Here is a 21021-nt window from a genome sequence, read left to right as displayed (position 1 = left end):
AAATCACTAGGCAGTTTTTAAAAACTCGATTAAAGATCATGGAATCTCATTTTCTTGAATGCTTTAAAAGATAAATTATATTTTGTTTCTGATTATTTAAATCAGCTTCATTCAAAAGTTGAGATAATTATAGTTTCTCCTTAATTATCCAGTTAGAATACGGTATTGACAATGCCACTCTGAAACACACAGAATGTAAGTACATGTTCATTTGTTCCAATTTTTAAAAAGTAAAAATAAGATAGCCATTTAATGTTTGCCACATTCATTTTTGCAATATGATAACCTGCTGACATGAGATACAACCATAAAAAATAAATAAGAGGGACAGGATTTGAGGGAGATAAAATGTATCCTCTGCTAAATTATGGATATAAATTAAAATGAAGCTCTTCTACAGCAAATGGACAAAGGATGTGTCTGAATCTTTAAAAAAAAAAAAAAAGGACCTTAAACACGAATTTTAAATGAATTACAAAAGTTCTGAAAAATAATGTCTGTAGCAAAATAGTTGAAGGTTAATTTTTCCACCAAAGCTGGGAAAGCTATGTGCACAAAATGTATTTCAAGTGAAGTACCGAATCCTCAGCTAGCCTGAACGGAAACGCTTCTAGGTGGCCTCATTAGCTGGCGATTTGTCTGACAGCCGAGTCCTCATCCTATCAGAGTACGGTACCTGAGAATATAAGCTTCTCAAAGCATATATTTTAACAGGTCTAAAAGGCTTTCTTCTTCTCTTCCTAGGGCGTTTTTTAGTACCATTCCGCTTTCTTCCTGCAGCGGGCCAAGAGTTCTGCACAGGTGGCTTGGGAGAACAGCTAGGGACTGCTCCCAACTGCCCCTCAGCAGCCGCCACGGACGGAACCGGCGGCCCCGAAGGAACCGAGGGAACCGGCGGCCCCGAGGGAACCGGGGGAACCGACGGCCCCGGTGGCCCCGAGGGAACCGGTGGCCCCGGCGGCCCCGAGGGAGCCGGTGAGCCCAAAGGCATTTTCGCTGGTTTCTTCGCCTTCTTTGATTTAGTGACGTCGCATTTTTTCTTAAGATGCAGTCGAATAAAGGCGCTCCTGGACTGATATTTGCGACGCAAAAAAGCAGAGTATTTTGAAATATACTTCCTAATTATATCACTTAGTTTGGTCCGAATCCAAATGGACGGTTTTTCGGAAGCGATTCTCGGTTTTTGGTGGAGAATAATTGGTTTATAAACCTTCTGGGGGAAACCTGGCTTGCTAGTTTTCATCTTCCTTCTCTGAATCTTCTTTTTACCTTCCAGTATCTTCCGTGTGGCTGATTTGGGGGAGGTTCTGGCAGCATCGCCGCCTACAGGAGTTGACTGGAAATTACTTCCCGATGGAACTTGACTAGCACTCGAAGTCCCTGGTCTTGGCACACGTTCGGGAGAAATACGCGCCCCCGGATAGGCCATTAGTTCATCTCTTAGCGTCAAAATGCCTGTTGGATCAAAGCCTTCTGCAGGACCATCTTCATCTGAACTGGAGCTTAGGTCGCTCAAGTGAATTTGAAGCCAGTTATTTCTGTCAGATTCTGGAGGATTCGTTACAATTTTCTTATTCAATGGGTCATAGTAATCAAAGGACCTCCGCTTATATTTGTACTGTATGCTAACATCTCGACTACTTCTGCCACCAAGGTACTTTTTAGCAAAGTTGAAGGATTCACCATTTTGAAACTTCATATTTGAAGAAATAACATAGACTAAGGCATTGGGTTGCAAAGGCTTCAAAACTTTAGTACATGTTTCAGGAAATTCAAGTGTTCCAATTTGCACTCTGTTTCTCATTTTTCTGTCTTTCTGTAAAAGTAAACGCTTCCTTGTTGGCGAGTCTTCCTCTGGTCCACTTGCTTTCGTCGCTGACTCTTTTGTGAGATTGGTTTGAGTTCCATGGCTGACTTTTACAGCCTGGCATCGAGAAGCCACTCGCCAGGATTGTTCATAAGGCCTCTTTGCTGTAGGATGATGGCTAGGTTTATCTAAGGCCACTGAAAAGTCATCAGTATCTGAAATGCCACCTGCATTATCATCACCATCTGAAAAAACTTGAATTGCTGCAGTGTCCTGACTAACGTCAGCCCAGGTAATCTTTTTTCCTTTATTCAAATTTTTTTTTTTTACTTTCCTGGTCTCACAGTCGTCATCAAAGTAGCAGTGGAAACGACCTTCCTTGAATTCCTTCACCAGAGCGTTAATTTTCATGTCATCTTCTCTCATTATCTGAGACCATGTCTTGCCTACAAATGAAGGAGGGACATGAGGCAAGGCTTCGAGAACTGGTTCATCGGGATTGTCTTCTACGACCTCCTTTGCTTTTTCCCGGTTCCTTACAGAAGCAACCCTGAGAACAGGGCCTGAACGGGAATCGCCTTTTTTTCCTTTTAGGTCCACAGACCTCTTCTTAAATCCTTCCTTTTTACTAACAGCTTGTTGAGGCTGGCCACTATCAGACTGAAGAGAGCGATCACACTGAAAACTCATCCCAGAACCGCATGGTTCGCAGCTCCTACTTTCTCGATCTGCATGTTTTAACTTCGGGTTTCCTTTACCAGCCCTTTGACGGCCTGCTGACCCAGGAGAGGCTTTGCGAGTCGCCGCAGACCCCCTCGATTCACAGTGCTTATCTTTTCGGCCAGTATTTTCGTCTTTCCTGTGACAAAAGTTGCTTCCTTTATCAGCTTTCTGAAGTTTGCTAGTCACAGGCTCAGAATTGTCTTCCCATTTAAAGTGTGTCTTAGGACTATGAGGTCTACAACTCTTACCTTCTGAGTCAACAAATGTCACCATTTCTTTATCAGAGCCTTGCAATGGGTAAGTCACAGACCTATCTGGGGGATCAATTTGAAATTTTATTTCAGAACCGTAAGACTCACAGCTGGACTCTTGGAGAATAATATAGTCTTTCTTCTGGTTTACTACTTTGAAAGTCTCTTTGGGTTCATTTGTCATTGATGGAGGAGACGCTTCACAAACATATCCTACTTCGGAATCACAAGAGTCACAGCACTCACCTAGATCAAAATCTTCCGTATTTATACAGTCGATTCTTTGACAGTCATGTGAGGGGAGTCAATCACTGGCTGAAAAGGGATATCAGACTCAGCAATCACTTCACAATCACTATCACTGGTCACCAGGTCCACAAAGAGCATCTTCCGAAGATTTGCTTCTTTAACTGACACCTGAAGTTCGTTAACCACTATTTCAAGAGGAACATCAGAATCACACATCATTTCAGAATCACTAGGTTCACTACTCTTTACTTCCATGCCAAGATGCCGTTCCTTCGGAAGATCTATTTCTTTGCACACCACTTGAGACTGGTCAACTTCTAACTGAAAATGAACACCAGAATCACATTTTATTTCAGAAACACTAGGTCCACAGCTCTTACTTTCTAGGTCAGTATGACCCCTCTTTTGCGAGTTTATTTCTTTGACAGTCAGAGGAGACTGATCAGCCACAAAGTGAACAGGAACATCAGAATCGTAACTTACTTCGAAGTCACCAAGTTTATAGCTCTTATCTTCCAGGTAAATACGGTCTTCCTTCCAAAGACTTACTTCTTTAACAGATTTTTGAAGCTGGTCAGCCACTGACTGCAGATGATCATCGGAAATAAAAGTTATTTCGGGACAAGAAACATTGCTCTTATCTTCCAAGTTGACATGTTCCCCTTCCAAAATGTGTGGCTGCTCAACTACTGACTGAAGAGGGATATCTGAAACATAAATTATTTCAGAATCGTTGGGTTCATAGCCCTTATCATCCAGACAGACATGCCCTTCCCTCAGAAGATTTATTTCTGCTGTAATAGCCTCTTGAATCTCATTGGCCACAGACTGGAGAGGTTCATTAGCATCAAAATTTATTTTAGAACCAATAGGTTCCACAATCTTCCCTTGCAAGTCAACGTGCTCCTTCCAAAGGTTGATCTCCTTAACGACTTCTTCAGTTTGGCCTGCCACTGACTGAAAAAGGATATCAGAATCATACACAATTTCAAAACCCTTGGATTCATCCCTCTTATCTTCCACATCACCTTCATCCCTCTTATCTTCCACATCACCTTCATCCCTCTTATCTTCCACATCAACTTCATCCTTCCAAAGGCTTATTTCTTTAACGGTTTTTCTAACCTGGTCAGCCACTGACTGAAGAGGATCCTCAGAATCAAAACTTATTTCAGAACCACCAGACCGACTGTGCTTCTCTTCTAGCTCAATATGGTCCTGATCCAAAATAGTTATTTGAGGTTGATCAACTATGGACTGAACCAAGAAATCAGAATCCAAACTCATTTCAGAACCACTACATTGGCTGTGCTTATCTTCCACATTCACATGACCTTCATTCTCAAGGTTTACTCGTTTAACAGCCACTTCAGGCTGATCAGCCACGGGCTGAAGAGAAACACCAGAACCATGGATTAATTTAGAACCACTAGTTTCAAACACTTTATTTTGCAGTCCAATATCCTCTTCCTTCCACAGGGTTGTTCTCCTAACCACTTCCTGAAATTGCCCAGTCAATGGCCGAAGAGGGTCACCATAATCAAATCTTACCTTACAATGACTAGATTCACTGTTTTTATCTTCCAGAAGAACGTTTCTTTCCTTCAAGAGGGTTGGCTGAGGTTGACCAATGACTGAATGAAGAGGGGCACCGATATCCAAATTTATTGCAAAACCTCTCGATCCAGTACTTTCACCTTCCGGGTCAACACGGTCCTCCTTCAAAACAGCGATGTGAGGTGTTTCAGTCATTGACTGAGGAGGGACATCAGCATCAAACATTACTCCAGAGCTACTGTATTTGTCACGCTTTTCTAGAACATGTTCTTCTTTCTGAACACTGATTTCTTCGACAGCTATCTGAGGTTCAGGCACTAAATAATGAGGTACATCAGAACCTGTTTCAGAACCACTAAATTTAGCACTTTGACTTTTGAATTTAACAAGCTTTTCTTTTTGAAGCCATATTTCTTTAACAGCTATTTCAGGCTTCTGAGTCACTGACTGATGAAGGTGGACACCAGAATCCAAACCTGTTTCATAAACACTTAATTCACTTTCCTTATCTTGTAAGTTTATGTGTTCTTTCTGATGGCTTGTTTCTTTCACAGCTATGTTAGGATGATCAGTCACTAAATGAAAAGACATGTCAGGTTCAGCTATGTTAGGATGATCAGTCACTAAATGAAAAGACATGTCAGGTTTCAAACTGATTTCAGAAATACCAGGTCCGTTACCTTTATTTTCTAAGTGTATGTGCTCTTCTTTCTGAAGGTTGACTTCTTGAAGGGGATCTTTAGAATGTCCAGTAATTGAATGAAAAATATAATCCAAGCTTAATTCAGAAACACTAGGTTCATTTACCTTACTTTCCAGATACATCTGCTCTTCTTTTTGAAGATTTAGCTTTTCCAAAGCTATTTCAGGAGAGTTAATCACTGAATGAGGAGGGACATAAAAATCCAGACTTATTTCAGAACCACTGGGTTCCACATTCTTCCTTCCCAAGTGGATATAGTCTTCTTTCTGAACGATTACTTCTTTAACAGCTAGCCCAGGTTGATTCATTCCCGACTGAACAGGTATGCCAGAGTCAAAAGTTACTTCAGAAACACAAGACTTAGGAGTCTTATTTTCCAGAGGACTAGGTTCCTCCACATAAATAGCTACTTGAGACTGGTCACCTCCTGAGCGGGAAGCAGTATCAGAATCAAAAGTTATTCCAGAACTATTTGAACCACAGTGATCTTCCAAATTAATGTGCCTTTTTCTTATTTCTTCAATGTCCATCTCAGACTGCTCAGTACCTGACCTAGCAGGGGGATCAGATTCAAAAGTCAGCTCAGAACTGGAGCATCCATAGCTCTTAACTTCCATATCAAAATTTAACTCTTTCAGGCTTATTTCACCCAGAGCCCCTTGACGCTGATCACTAACCGATTGATAAAGAGAAGCATTAGAATCAAAACTCTGATCAGAATTGCTAGACTTAACACTCTTATCCTCCAGGTCAACAGGTACTTCTCGAAGGTTTACTTTTTTAACTATTACTCCTGATTGGCCAGCCATTAATCGAGCATCTGTGTGGAAACTCATTTCAGAACCATGAGAATCATAGTTCATATCCACAGGTTCATTCTTCTCTTCCAGAAGACTTATTTCTTCAACAGCCCTCTGAGATTCATCCGTCACTGTGTCAAGAGAGACCACATAATCAAGATGTTCTTTAGCACTACTGGATGTATGGCTCTTATCTTTCAGATAGACATGCCTATCCTTTAGGTTTCTTTCTTTGACAACCAGTTGGGGATGGTCAACTACTGACTGAAGAGAAACATCATTATCAGTACTTGTTTCAGAACAACTAGATCCATAGTTCTTATCAACCAAGCCAATGTGAACCTTCTGAAGTTTTGCTTCTGTGACAGCCACTGGGAGTTGGTCACCCAGCGACTGAAGAGGCAAAGCAGAATCAGTACTTATTTCGGAGCTACTAGATCCATAGTTCTTATCAACCAAGTCAAGGTGTTCCTCCTTAGAAAGGTTTCCTTCTTTTGCAGGCTGTCGGGGGTAGTCATCAGCTGACTGAAGTAAGGCATCACAATCAAAATTAATCTCAGAATCACTAGATTCATAGCTTTCATCAACCAGGCTAACAGGCTTTGCCTTCTGAGCACCTACACCTTTAACAATTACTTGAGTCCGGTTGGTAGCCAACTGAAGAGAGCCAGCACCATCAGAACTTACTTCAGAAGCATAAGATTTATCGTTCTTACACTGCAGATCAGCATATACTTCCTCTGAAACATTTACTTCTGTGGCCGTCACTTTAGACTGGTCAGTCAGTGAATGAAAAGAACTGCAGTCAAAACTCATTTCAGAAGCTCTCGATTCATAGTTTTTATCTTCTTGGTCAACTTGCTCTTCCTTCCAAAGGTCTTGTGCAGCCTCTTCGGGTTGATTACACGCTGACTGAAGACAGCCACGAGCAAACTTTGTTTCAGAAATCACTGAGCTCTTCTGTTCCAAAAAGGCTGACTTATTAAAAACCAAATGCTTTTCCTCTTGGGTCTGATCCATACCCGAAAAGAATTTCTCACGGTGCTTTGCAGCAGCATCTTCAAAGAGTCCTTTATTAGAAGGCATACCAGTTTTATTCACATTGATTGCTTGGTTTACAGCCAATTTGGAAAGAGATTCAGATTTTAAAGAGCCTTCAGTACCCATAAATTCACGGACTTTAGCGCCAGTTGACAAAGTTTTACACTGAGACTTTACATCTTCCCGTATAATCAATTTATCTGAATTTGTACATAAAGATTTTCTGTCTGATTCTTAGGTTTCTGATATGAAACTGAAGAAGTTTCTAGATTGGACGATAGCACAGAATTTCTAGAGCCCCTGTCTGGCTGTTCAAGGTATCTGTCAACTTTGTTTGGGTCACATTTTCTGACTGGACCCAAACTGGCTGCTGCTGGTGACCTAGTCGTTTTAGTTGTAACCGGTCTGTCATAGGAACTTCCAGGTAAACAACTAGCAGGAGCACTAGAAATCACCGAGGGACATATTAAGCTCTGTCTATTATTTGTAGCTTGACCAATACCAACTGGATTAAATTCTTTCACACCACTCCCAATTTTATGAACAAACTCCAAGGGCTGCTGCTGTCCCTTCTCCAGTTTTTGGATAACTGATGGTCTAACTGAAACCCCCTGTATATATTCCTGAGATTTACTAGGTCTAGAATGTAACTCTTTACTAGGTTCAAAACCCTTGGGGGAGCTCTCTCCTTTGACACCAGCAGCATCATCAGTCATTTCTTCAGAAATACAATCATCAACAGGAACCACTTCAGAGGGTGACGCAGTAGGTGACACGGTAGGTGACGCAGTATTCGTAAGAAGTCTCTCATTTTGCATTGATCTAGAAAGCAAGGAGAAAAATCCATAAATATATTCTAATAGAATGTTAAGGTAAAGGCATAATAAAGGTTATTTTCTTTGCGTCCTGGGCCCAGTTGTTAAGGGGACAAAGAATCAAGGCAATCCCATGAGGCTGTACACTATGTGTGTTTTCAGGTAGGTAAATCAGTGCAGGAGATGGAGGGAGCTCCGCCAATTGCTACTTAATAAACACAAATGGCAGGGCACCTGGGTGGCTCAGTTGGTTGAGTGTCCAACTCCTGGTTTCAGCTCAGGTCATGATCTCACAGTTCTTGAGTTCGAGCCTCAAGTCAGGTTCTGCACTGACAGCACAGAGCCTGCTCAGGACTCTCTTTCCCTCTCTCTCTTCCCCTTCCCCGCCCGCAATCTCTCTCTCAAAATAAACTTTAAAAAAAAACTTTTTCTTTAATTAAAAAAGAATAAAATCGGGGCGCCTGGGTGGCGCAGTTGGTTAAGCGTCCGACTTCAGCCAGGTCACGGTCTCGCGGGTCCGTGAGTTCGAGCCCCGCATCAGGCTCTGGCTGATGGCTCGGAGCCTGGAGCCTGCTTCTGATTCTGTGTCTCCCTCTCTCTCTGCCCCTCCCCCGTTCATGCTCTGTCTCTCTCTGTCTCAAAAATAAATAAACGTTAAAAAAAATTTAAAAAAAAAAAAAAAAAAGAATAAAATCAATACAGATGGCTCCTAAACATGAAAAACCGTTCTTAAAAAAAAAGCCATATATCAGAGTGGTAAACAGTAAAAAGTTTAACATCAGTCACTTCACCTTCCAGGCTCTGGTTTTCTCCTAGAGGAAGAATACAGTATTATTTTCCCCCAAGAAATTGTTTTGAGGAGTACACTAGTTTTGCTACGTAAAGAGCATTTTTTAAAAGACCCGGAAAATAGTAATCATTCACAAATGTTAGTTTGTGAATTCACAAATCTTAACACATTGTCGTTTCTTTTGAAGTGTTTATTTAAATTCCAGTTAGGTAACATAGAGTGTCATATATTAGTTTCAGGTGTACCATATAGTGATTCAAGAATTTTCATACATCACCCAGTGCTCATCACAACAAGTGCCCTCCTTAATCCCCATCACCTATTTCACTCATCCTCCCACTCACCTCCCCTCTGGTAACCATCCGTTCTCTATAGTTAAGAGTCTGTTTCTTGGCGTGTCTCTCCTCTCTTTTGTCCCCTATGCTCGTTTGTTTTGTCTCTTAAATTCCACATATGGTAAAATCATGCAGTATCTGTCTTTCACTGACTGAATTATTTCGCTTAGCATAATACTCTCTAGCTCTATCCACATGGTTACAAATGGCAAGATTCTGTTCTGTTTCGTGGCTAAGCAGTATTCCGTTGTATATATATACCACATCTTCTTTACCAATTTATCAGTCAATGGACATTTGGGCGGTTTCCGTAACTTGGCTATTGGAGATAATGCTCCAAACACAAAAATAAATTCAAAATGGATTAAAGACCTAAATGTAAGATATGAAACCATTAAAATCCTAAAGGAGAACACAGACAGTAACAACGTCTCTGACATCAGTTAAGAGCAACTTCTTCCTAGGTATGTTTCCAGAAAAATAAACTATTGGGACTTCATCCAAGAAAAGCTCCTACACAGTGAAGGAAACAATCAACAAAACCAAAAGGCAACCTACCACTCGGGGTGCCTCAATGGTTCAGTCAGTTATGTGTCTGACTTCAGCTCAGGTCATGATCTCAAGGTGTGTGAGTTCGAGGTTTGTGAGCTCTGTACTGACAGCTCAGAGCCTGGAGCCTGCTTCGGATTCTGTGTCTCCCTCTCTCCCTCTGCCCCTCCCCCACTCATGGGGGCGCACGCACGCTCTTTCTCAAAAATAACCAAACGTTAGAGAAAAAAAAAAGGCAACCTACCAAATGGGAGAAGATACTTGGAAATGACATATCTGATAAAGGGTTAGTATCCAAAATATATAAAGAACTTCTACAACTCAACACACCAAAAACAAACAATCCAATTGAAAAAAAAAAAAAAAGGACAGAAGACAGGAACAGACATTTTTCCAAAGACATTACAGATGGTGAACAGACACACAAAAAGATACTTATTATCGGGGAAATACAAATCAAAAACCTACAATGAGATATCACCTCACACCTGTCAGAGTGGCTTAAAATCAACAACACAAGAAATAAAATGTGTTGGCGAGGATGCAGAGAAAGGGGAACTCTCTTGCACCGTTGGTGGGAATGCAAACTGGTGCAGCCACTCTGGAAAACGGTATGGAGAAAGTTAAAAACAGAACTACCCTAGGATCCAGCAACTGCACTACTAGGTACTTACCCAAAGAATACAAAAGTACTAATTCAAAGGGCTACAAGCACCCCAGTGTTTATAGCAACACATTGTTTTGGCAAGGGTGTCATGACGGGGGCACTTTAATACATTGTTAGTAGAGGTATAGGTTAGTTTAATCTCTATGAACAACAATCTGGCAATGTCTATTAAAATTAAAAATGCCAAGAGGAGTCTAAGGAGACATGACAAGTTGATGGAACATGGTTATCCTAGGTGGGATCTTGAAACAGAAAAAGACATTAGGTAAAAACTAAGAATACCGAATAAACTACAGAACTTAATGTATTAATACCAGTCCATTAATTGTAACAAGTGTACCATACCAGTGTAAGTTGTTAGTAACATGGAAACTAGATGGGGAGGGTATACAGGAACTCTGTGTACTACCTTCTCAAGTGTTCTGTTGATCTAAAACTGTCCTAAAATGTAGTCTATTAAAAATAAGTTTTTAAAAATACATTAACACCTAAAAGGTACCTTTATTAAATATTTTTCAATTTGCGAGATGCCTCAATCACCTAAGAGAAATGTATATACGTGTCAGTCACATGCAACTTTTTTTTAAAGCTTTTTTATTTTTAAGTAATCTCCACAACCAACGTGGGGCTCAAACGCACAACCCCCAGATCAAGAGCCACATGCTCCACTGAATGAGCCAGCCAGGTGCCCCACAATTTTTTTTTAACATATCATAAATATCATGATTTCTTTCCCCTGAAAATTTACCATGATTAACACTAAAATAACATTTTTTTTTTTGGTACTTGTAAAATTAAAAAGTTAACCCAGATATCAGAAATCATATGACGGGGCAAAAAAATTCCAAAATTGTTCATACTTCTGAATTCTCATCAATAAAACTGCAGGAGAAATGCCACTTAACCCTAGTTTCTCAGAACCCCTGAAGACCATCCCCATGCATTTGTCTTAAAGACTGTCACAACAATCTGAAATAAAATTAATCTTGTAACGTTTGGCAAAGAAGAGGAAGGCAGTATCATAAAATCAAACAATTAGGCAAAATCCCAAAAGTTATAGGGTTCACCATCTAGATGCTTTGATTTACAACTGTATTTGCACATGCTTAAAATTAACAACTAAACCACAATCTACATTTCTACTCATTTTAAACTCATTTTACACCAAAAAGCCCTCTAAAAACCTAACCGTTAAAGATTCAAAACCCCTTTTACATAACTCTTGTGCTACGTTTCTGAAATCTATAAATAAAATTTAAAAACTATATATCAAATCTATGAAATGTGATCAAAATGGAAACCTCACACTTTTAAATCTTCCACTAATAAAGGATTTGGTAGACACAAATGAATTAAATGAGCAATTAATTAAGGAAGACAGAAAAAATAACCAAGACACCTGGGTGGCACAGTTCAAGCATCTCACTCTTGATCTTGGCTCAGGTCATGATCTCAAGGTTTGTGAGTTCTAGCCCCACAAAGGGCTCCACACTGGGATTCTGTCTCTCCTCTCTGTCCCTCCCCCACTTGTGCTCGCTCTTTCTCTATCAAAATAAATAAACTTAATAAAAAAAAAACTTAAAAAAAAAAAACAAAAAAATAACCAAACTCCCCCCCACCTAGGAAATCTGAGGAAACAAGAAAAAGAAAAACCAATAAATAGAAAACAAAAATAAACCAAGAGCTGATTTTCAAGAAGGCTAAAATAATACAAAAACCTGCAATGTCTAGATAAGAGGGGAAGAGAGAAGAAACTTTAAAAAGCAAACTCTGTAATTCAGAATGCTTATAAACATAATATGTTACATGAGATTAAAAAACCTCAAGGTAAGAAAATGGAATTCAAAATCAGATATATAGATACAAAAATACAGGAATTTAGCTTATGTTACAGTTGACATTTTTTTGTTTTTAAAGTAATCTGCACACCCAATGTGGGGCTCGAACTCACAACTGGAGATCAAGAGTCCTGTGCTCTACCAACTGAGCCAGCCAGGTGGCCCTAACGTGACATTTTATCAGTGGAGATAATATATGTTTATAAAAAATAATAATAATAAGCCCTACCTCACACCACATATAAAAACAAATTCCAGGAAAATTAAAAATATTTAAAAGTAGTGGCGCCTGCGTGGCTCAGTCCGTTGAGCATCCGACTTCGGCTCAGGTCATGATCTCATGGTTTGTGAGTTTGAGCCCCGCGTCAGGCTCCGTGCTGACGGCTCGGAGCCTGGAGCCTGCTTCAGATTCTGTGTCTCCCTCTCTCTCTGCCCCAACCCACTCGCATTCTATCTCTGTCTCTCTCAAAAATAACATTAAAAAAATTTTTTTTAATATTTAAAAGTAGAAATAAGGACATGAAGGAAAAGTCATGAAAGAAGCCATAAAGGAAAAGTCCCCTTGTATCGAATTATGCCAAAATGTTTAATTTCTATATAGTAAAAGACAATACACACAGATGAAAGACACTGGACAGATTTTGAGAAAATAATCAACCTATTTAAGATACAAAGGACTATTATCTATAAATATTGCATCCAAATCCAAAATATACAAATAACTCAATAGAAAAACAGGCAAATCTACAAACAATTCATAAAATAAACATATGGCTAGTAAACATATATAGAGAGATGATCTATTTTATTCGTAAGTAAATAAAGGCTAATTAAGGGACACATGGTTTTGGCCTGTTATGTTAGGGGGGTAAAAGTTGCTAATCCCAGTGTTGGCAAGAGTGATAAGAAATGAGCTTTCTCATAGACTACTATGAATATGTATATAATATAAATTGCATATAAATTGGCATAGCCTTCTAGGAAGTGTCTCAAGATTTTTAAATTTACACACACACACACACACACACACACACACACACCTGGAGCAACAAAATAAATAGTAAAGGATTAAAACCCACAAAAGACATATCCATGAGTTTATAATGATATAAACAGATAACTCAATAAATAAGTGAGACAACCAGAAAGCCCTTCTTTATAAAGGTAGAATTCTGATTAATACATGTAATAACTGTTTCAGGGAAGAATCATCAATCAATGTTTAACACAAGCGAGTGGAAGTACAATGAGAAACAGGATATTTATTTACATAGTCTCAAAGTCCTTGTCATTAATTATAATGGGGAAAACAGGAACATTACAGTAGAGAAGCCATCTTAAAATTAAGTGATCCAAGTTAACATCACCAGCCATGAGACATGGCAACATCATGGGTCTCTGGATACGTTGAGAAGGGCACATCAACTATAATTTGTTCTTCTCCCACACGCATAACCTAAGTTTAATCATGAGAAAATGTCAGGCATACCCCAGTGTAGGGACATCATACAAAATAAGTGGCCAGCAGTGTCCAAGTCTTGAAAGCAAAAGACTAAGCAACTGTTCATGATTCAGGGAGTCTAAGGAGAAGGAACAACTAAATGCCATATGTGCTCCTGGACTGAATCCTGGTCCCAAAATAAAGGACATTAGAAAGATAACTGACAAAATCTGAGTAAGATTTTGTCTACAAATAGTATAGCACCGATGTAATTCCATGGATTTGATCACTGTGATGTGACTATTTTAGATTTAACATCTGAAGAAGTCAGGTGAAAGTTATACAAGAATTCCTTGTACCAGTTTTGCACTTTTTTGTAAGCCTGAAATAACTCCAAAACGAAAGGTTAAATAATAAAAAAAATTATGTATTTTTTAAGGTCCAGAAACTTTAGCCCAGAAGTTCAAGTTCTAGAAATGCACACCACAAAAATAGCTGCATGTACAAATATGTGTGTTGAAGCACTGCTTATACAAGCTATAAACTGGAAATTTATACTCACCACAAGATCATCTTTCCAACGGCTAAAAAATAACATTTTTAAAAAATGTCCCCATTTAAACTTCCCATCATTCGCTAAATTCCAGGTTGTGATCTGCAAAGCATTCAAGTTTACCCTTTTTCTAGAAACTGCTGGTCACTATCTCAACAATTAATCCTGCACAGATGTGCTAATAATCTATTTTGCTTTCTCATACAGCTGTAGCTGCAAACTCACCACACTATTTAGTCCAATCTTCTACCAATGTTTTCCTTTAACTCTTAAATGTTACCAAAAAATTTATTTTTATTAAAATTTCAATCAAAATTGATACAAGCTCTCAAGATACTGACAGATCATTAAAAAGCCAATTCTATTTGAGGTCTCTTCTATTGAGTTAGCAAATAGTTCAATTAATGTGGAACAGACTTAGTTTTTACTTAGACCACCCTTACTCTCCATTACTGTCACCACGTTGTCTGTTACTAATCTTTTGAAAGTAAGCATTGGGCCGCCTGGGTGGCTCAGTCAGTTAAGCATCCAACTTCGGCTCAGGTCATGATCTCACAGTTCGGTTCGTAGGTTCGAGCCCCACATCAGGCTCCATGCTGACAGCTCAGAGCCTGGAGCCTGCTTCAGATTCTGTATCTCCTTCCCTCTCTGCCCCTCCCCTGCTTGTGCTCAGTTTCTCTCACTCTCACTTTTACTTTCTCCCTCAAAAATAAACACACGTTACAAAAAATTAAAAGCTATTTTTGCCCCCACCTTTTCCCCAGCTTACTCCTATGACATCCTTAATAGAACGCCTTAGTGATATAGAATTATTTATTGGCCTAAGACATTTATTTAGAGAGAAGTATGGTGTAGTCCATATCTTTTACAGTGAAATTGCTTATTTAAGCTGGGGAAAATTTTTAAAGAATTACAAAGAGAAGTTACTAGATAAAAATCTCACTGTATATTCCTTAATTAAAAGATTTACTTTAAGAAGTACTAGAAAGTTAACACAACCATCTACTGTAACATACAGTAACTGCGGACTAATATGGTCCCACTCAGCTACTTTACCTGCTTTCTTGAGAATGATATGGGTGGTGCCGGAGTACATCCTGCAAGAAACGTTCCATCAAACTAGTGGTACCCATCCGCTGTCGATTCTGTGTAGTCAAGTATCTGTGCTGAGCACTGGACATATGCTATTAAAAAAAAAAACTGAATAGTTTTACACAAGTAATACTCATTAGTAGTGAGTTTCACAAATGGATTCGTTTATATACTCCTGGTAGAAGTATAAATTGACATGAACATTCTATAGAGCAATTCTAAAATATGCATCTAAAAATCATACAAGGACCTTTCCCTTCAATATCATAATTACATTTCTCTAAATCTGTCCTAAGGAAATCATCTTAAATGTGGATGATTTTTGCAAAAAAAAAGCTTAACAACAAAAAATGGGAAATCTCCAAAATGTCTAACAGTAAAATATTTAAATTATACCCTAAGATGTAATACTGTACAGCTACCTAAAGTAATACAAAGAATTTTAAATAACATAGAGGAATGTTACATATTAGAAGAAAAATGGAAGATGCAAAAATCACATGTATGCTTTTACCTGAAACTATAGTTTTAAAAGGTATAGACAAGTTAATGGAAGAAAATAAACCAAAATTTTAAAATCATTAACATCTGTGAGGTACACTTAGAGGTAATTTTAAATTTTTTCTTATAAATTCTTATTTTTTGGGGCGCCTGGGTAGCTTGGTTGGGTGGCCAGCTTCAGCTCAGGTCATGATCTCGCAGTCTGTGGGTTCAAGCCCCGCGTCGAGCTCTATGCTGGCAGCTCAGAGCCTGGAGCCTGCTTCCAATTCTGTGTCTCCCTCTTCTCTTTGCCCCTCCCCTGTTTGCTCTCTCTTTCTCAAATAATAAACATTAAAAAAAATGTTTTTTAATAAAAAATAAATTCTTGTATTTTTCCCAAGCAAATATCTTCATAATAAAAATCTATTAAAAAAGAGAAGAGAGTTGAATCACTCTCTTGGGGTGTCTGGGTGGCTCAATCAGTTAAGCATCTGGCTCTTGATTTCAGCTCAGGTCATGATCTCACCACGGGATCAAGCCCACATCAGGCTCTGCACTGATGTCTTCCAAAGCGGCTATACCGATCTGTACCCTCATCAGCAATGTGTCATGGTTTCCAGCCCTCCATTTCCTCATCAACACTTGCCATTGTCTCTTTAATTTTAGCTACTGTAGAACGGGTTTAATGTTATCACTGTTGCTTTACTTTGCAATTTTTGTGATAGCTTTTCATTTTTAGTGGTGACCTGGATATCTTCCTTCATGATATGTCTGTTCAAGTCTCTTCCTGTCTTCCAAATGCATGCTCTTTTTTTTTTAACGAAGTGTAAAATTATTTATTCTCAACATGAACTCTTTGTTCAATTATATGTGTTTCAAATATCATCCTTCTTTCAATGGCTTATCTTTTCACTTTTTCTTTTGGGGGCAGAGGGTTCATAAAGTTTATTTTTGTGAGCGCACACACACATGCACAGTAAATCCACAGCTTTCCCAGCAATAGTTACAGGACACCTCTCCACCTTCTTAATCATCTCCCATTGTTTCTTAACTTTACTGCAGTCCATTTACCAATTTTTTTCTTTTTCAGTGCTTTTTGTTACTAGTTTAGGATATCCCTCCCTAACTCAGAATCATAAAGATTTTCTGTTTATTTCTAGAAGTCTTGTTGTTTTTACCTGTAATATGTACATCTACAATCTACTTGAAATTGGCATTTGTATCCAGGATGATTTAGTAATAGAGTTTCATTTCTTCTCCATATGGATATCCAATTGACTCAGTACCATTTATGGAAGAAAGTCCTGTCCTCACCATTCTTTAGGGCCGTATTTGTCACAAATCAAATATCCGTGTATGTGTCTGTTTCTAGAGTTTTGGGTTTCCTTCCATGGTCTTTCTAACTTTGCATCGCTGTCTTAATGACTGTAGTTTAGGGGCGCCTGGGTGGCTTGGTCAGTTAAGCGTCCGACTTCGGCTCAGGTCATGATCTCATGGTCCGTGAGTTCGAGCCCCGCGTCAGGCTCTGTGCTGACAGCTCAGAGCCTGGAGCCTGCTTCACATTCTGTGTCTCCCTCTCTCTCTGCCCCTCCCCTGTTCATGCTCTGTCTCTCTCTGTCTCAAAAATAAATAAATGTTAAAAAAAAAAATTTAATGATTGTAGTTTAGTAATAAATTTTGATACCTGGTACACGAAGTCTCCTGACTTTGTTCTTCTATAAGATTATCCTGGTTTTTCCTAGCCTTCTGCATGTGCATACATATTTTTAGAACTGGCTTAATTTTCATTACAAACAACTCTTCCAGGGGTGCCTGGCTCACTTAGTTGGTGGAATATGTGACTCTTGATCTCGGGGTTGAGAGTTCAAGCCCCTTGTTGGGTGTGGAGACTACTTAAAAATACATTCTTAAAAAAAAACTTTCCTGGAATTTTGTTTGGAATTTCATTAAATCAATATATATGTTTGGGGAAAACTGACATGGTTACAATATTGATTTTTCCGATTGGTATATCACACCAATTATTTAATTTTTCTTATATTTCTCTCAGTGTTTATGGTTTTCTACATAAAAACCTTATATATATTTTGTTATATTTATTCCTAAGGAGTTCATGTTCTTTGATGCTATTATTAAATACCTTTTTTAGATCTCATTTTCTGTATGCTGTTGGATATAAAAATACAATTTCCTTTTATGTTGCCCAACAAGCTTATTAAACTCACTTATCAATTCTAATAGTTTACCTAGATATCTTCAGGTTTTCTACATCTACAATCACACTTTGTGCAAGGTACAATCACAGGTTTGTTTCTTTTTATCTAATATGTATCATTTTAATTTCTCTTTATTTCCCTTGCTAGAACCTCTGATAAAATATTGAATAGTTTAATTCAAGCATCAAGTCTATTACTTAATAGAGTACTGATGCATTTGGATTTAATCTTTGTTTTTATTTTTAAAACTGTTTTCATTACTCCTGCCTATGCGATGTCCCTATGTCTCTTCTTTCTTTCCTTCTTGTGGACCACTTTTTATTATTCCAAGTTCTCCACTTCTGTTAAGTTGGTAGGTAGTTATAGGCCAGGCTCTTTTTCTAGTCTGTTAGTGGGAACAGATTATCACAAGCAACCCTGACCTACAAACACTTGCTAAAATCACTTGCTACTTTTACTCTCTTCTTAAGCAAGGAATTAACTCGATTTACTTTCCTTCCAGTTTATATGTCATCGTTGTCAATGCCACAAGATAGCATTCATTTAAATCACCTGCTACCTTTCCACTGATCTTCCTGACTTCCCGTATCTCTAAGCTTCCAATTGAAATCATTTTCCTTCTGTCTGAAGAACCCTTTTTAGTATTTCCTTCAGTCAGGGTCTGTTGCCAGTAAATTCCCTTAATTTTTGTTTTCTGAAAATATTTCTATTTCACCTTTTTTTTCAAGGATATATTTATTAAGCATCGAATACTAAATTGGTAGTTGTTTTCTTTCTTTGGGTTTCCACTGTTTCTGTTGAATCTTCAGCTACATCTGGGTCCTCTATTTCTCCACTGCCTTTAGAGTTCTCCAAAGCCATGAAATTTATCTATTTATTTAAGACTTTGTACTTAGTGCAAATTACTTCAGCTGTCATCAACAGGGTCTTTTTTTAAGTCTTATTTGAGAGAGAGAGAGCACATGCACAAGCAAGCAGGGGAGGGGCAGACAGAGAGAGCATCCCAAGCAGGCTCTGTGATGTCAGCACAGAGCGCAACATGGGGCTCCATCCCATAAACCATGAGATCATGACCTGAGCCGAAACCAAGAGTCCTTCACTTAACCAACTGAGCCACCCAGGTACCCCTTTAACAGTCTTTTTAAGTGCCTGCTTAGTACATGAGTATCTAAATGTCTAAAAATTATTTTAAACCTTTGGCAAAAAGTTATACTGAATGCTTACTGAATAGAACTTGTAGTTAAAGATTCAATGTTTTAGTAATATCAAAAGTTCAACAAGTAATCGTCCAAGTCAAGTGATGACATCATTTTATCGATCATGACAGAAACACTAAAGACAGCTTTGAGATTTATTATCTGCTGCCTCGTGTTTATAACCAGCAGTAGAAAGTTTTTTTCTGTTAAAAGGCAGAGATGTGGAAATCGTAATAACTTTTCCTTAGTATGAATTTAAATGACGACTGTTGATAACTAAACAAAACAAATGCCACTGAACAGCAGAATTTTTACGTAGGACAAACTTGTCTTAGATATCACTTAAGACAGAATACTATAGACTAACAGGACCAGAGCTTCCTTATATTACTCCTTCACCTATGACACAATTCCACAGCTCAGACCCTGAAGAAAACCTTGAGGCTCTTCCAAGTGAACAATTCTGGTCAGAAGACCTACAGCTACTATTACTATGAATACTGATTTCAAAACGTCCATACACAATTCTTCCCAAACTCTTCCAACAAAAAGAAAGGGACACTACTCAATTCATTCTCTGAAGCCAGCATCACCCGAGTTCTGAAACCAAAAACATCACAAGAAAAGAAAGCTACAGACAATATTTCTTACGAATATAGACGCAAAAATCCTCAACAAAATACTGGCAAGCCAAATCCAGGAACATACAGAAGGACTAAGCACCATGACCAAGCGGGATTTAGCCCAGGGATATAAAATTGGCTTAATAGCTAAAACTCAATCAATATTAATTGCTACAGACTGAATTGTGTCCCCCAGGCCCCAAACTCCTATGTTGAAGTTCTAACTTCCAATGTGACTGTATTTGGAGACAGGGCTTCTAGGAGGGAATTAAAATCACAACATATAAAAAAATTAACTGAAAATGAATCAGAGACCTAAATGTAAGAACAAAAACTACAAAATTCTTAGAGGAAAATACAGGGCGTAACTGTTCATGACCTTGGACCCAGCAATCTTTTACAACCCCAAAAACACAAGCAACAAGAGGAGGGGAAAAAATCTAAACTATAGCAACATTTAAAACATTTGCGCATGGAAGCATAATCTTCTAAGTCCTTACCTTATTCTACAATGTCTTACAGCATCTAATTCTCTAGATTCTTCACCTATCACTTCACACCAGCCCTCCACCTTACCAGCACTCTGGCCTCATCGGCTCCTGGCTTTTAACCAGCACGCCAACCACCCCTCTACCTTGGGGTCTCTGTCTTTACTCTCTCCTCCCTCTACCTAGAAATTCTTCCCCCAGATATAAGGCAGCCTGGATCCCAAACTTCATTCAAATCTCAACTCAAATGTCACTCCTTAACCTTATCTGGCAGCCCCACCTGAAAGTGCACTCCCTTCTCTATTTTATTTTCCTCATAACATTTATCACAATCTGACTTATCATGTATTAAGTTTATATGATTATCTATTTTCTGTCTTACTATACTACAAAAGGGATGTGGATTTGTCCCTGGCTATATCCTGAGAACTTTAAATGGTGTCTACCAATTAGAAGATTCACAACAATCTGTTCGGGTGAATAAATGAGTTTAATAAAATGCATGACTAGGTCCTTTGAGGTATAACTGTTTATTAACAGGATCCTCTCACCTGCTCCAGGTTATTATAGCGCACACAGCAATAGCTGCAGTACCCCTGTCTGTTCTGCATGCTGAATAACCCAAAGTCAAGTGGCTACTGTCCGGGAATACTCCAACTGGAAAAAAGAAAAAACGGGAAGAAAAAAACAAACAAACAGTTAAGTCCTTACTACCCTGAGGAAAATACCCTTGGTAATATCAGAGAACAGAAATTCATTCTTGAGTACGATGCACCCTTATTTTGAATAATTATGAAATTAGATAGG

General features: G+C 38.6%; 1 protein-coding gene across 1 annotated transcript in view; it reads right to left on the bottom strand.

Moving 5' to 3' along the window:
• ZDBF2 (zinc finger DBF-type containing 2) overlaps positions 1–21021 on the bottom strand; it is a 154580-nt gene that overhangs the window by 126981 nt on the left and 6578 nt on the right. The window contains 5 exon segments of the mRNA XM_030323765.2: positions 677–3063; positions 3066–7367; positions 7370–7953; positions 15176–15303; positions 20766–20871. Of these exon segments, the coding sequence (XP_030179625.2) occupies positions 677–3063; positions 3066–7367; positions 7370–7953; positions 15176–15303; positions 20766–20825 (7461 nt within the window). The 5' untranslated portion in view covers positions 20826–20871.

The sequence above is a fragment of the Lynx canadensis genome, chromosome C1 (assembly GCF_007474595.2).
Source record: "Lynx canadensis isolate LIC74 chromosome C1, mLynCan4.pri.v2, whole genome shotgun sequence".
NCBI classification, from domain to species: Eukaryota; Metazoa; Chordata; class Mammalia; order Carnivora; family Felidae; genus Lynx; species Lynx canadensis.
Note: the sequence above shows the minus strand (reverse complement) of the source record. Positions and strands in the feature narration are given on the sequence as shown.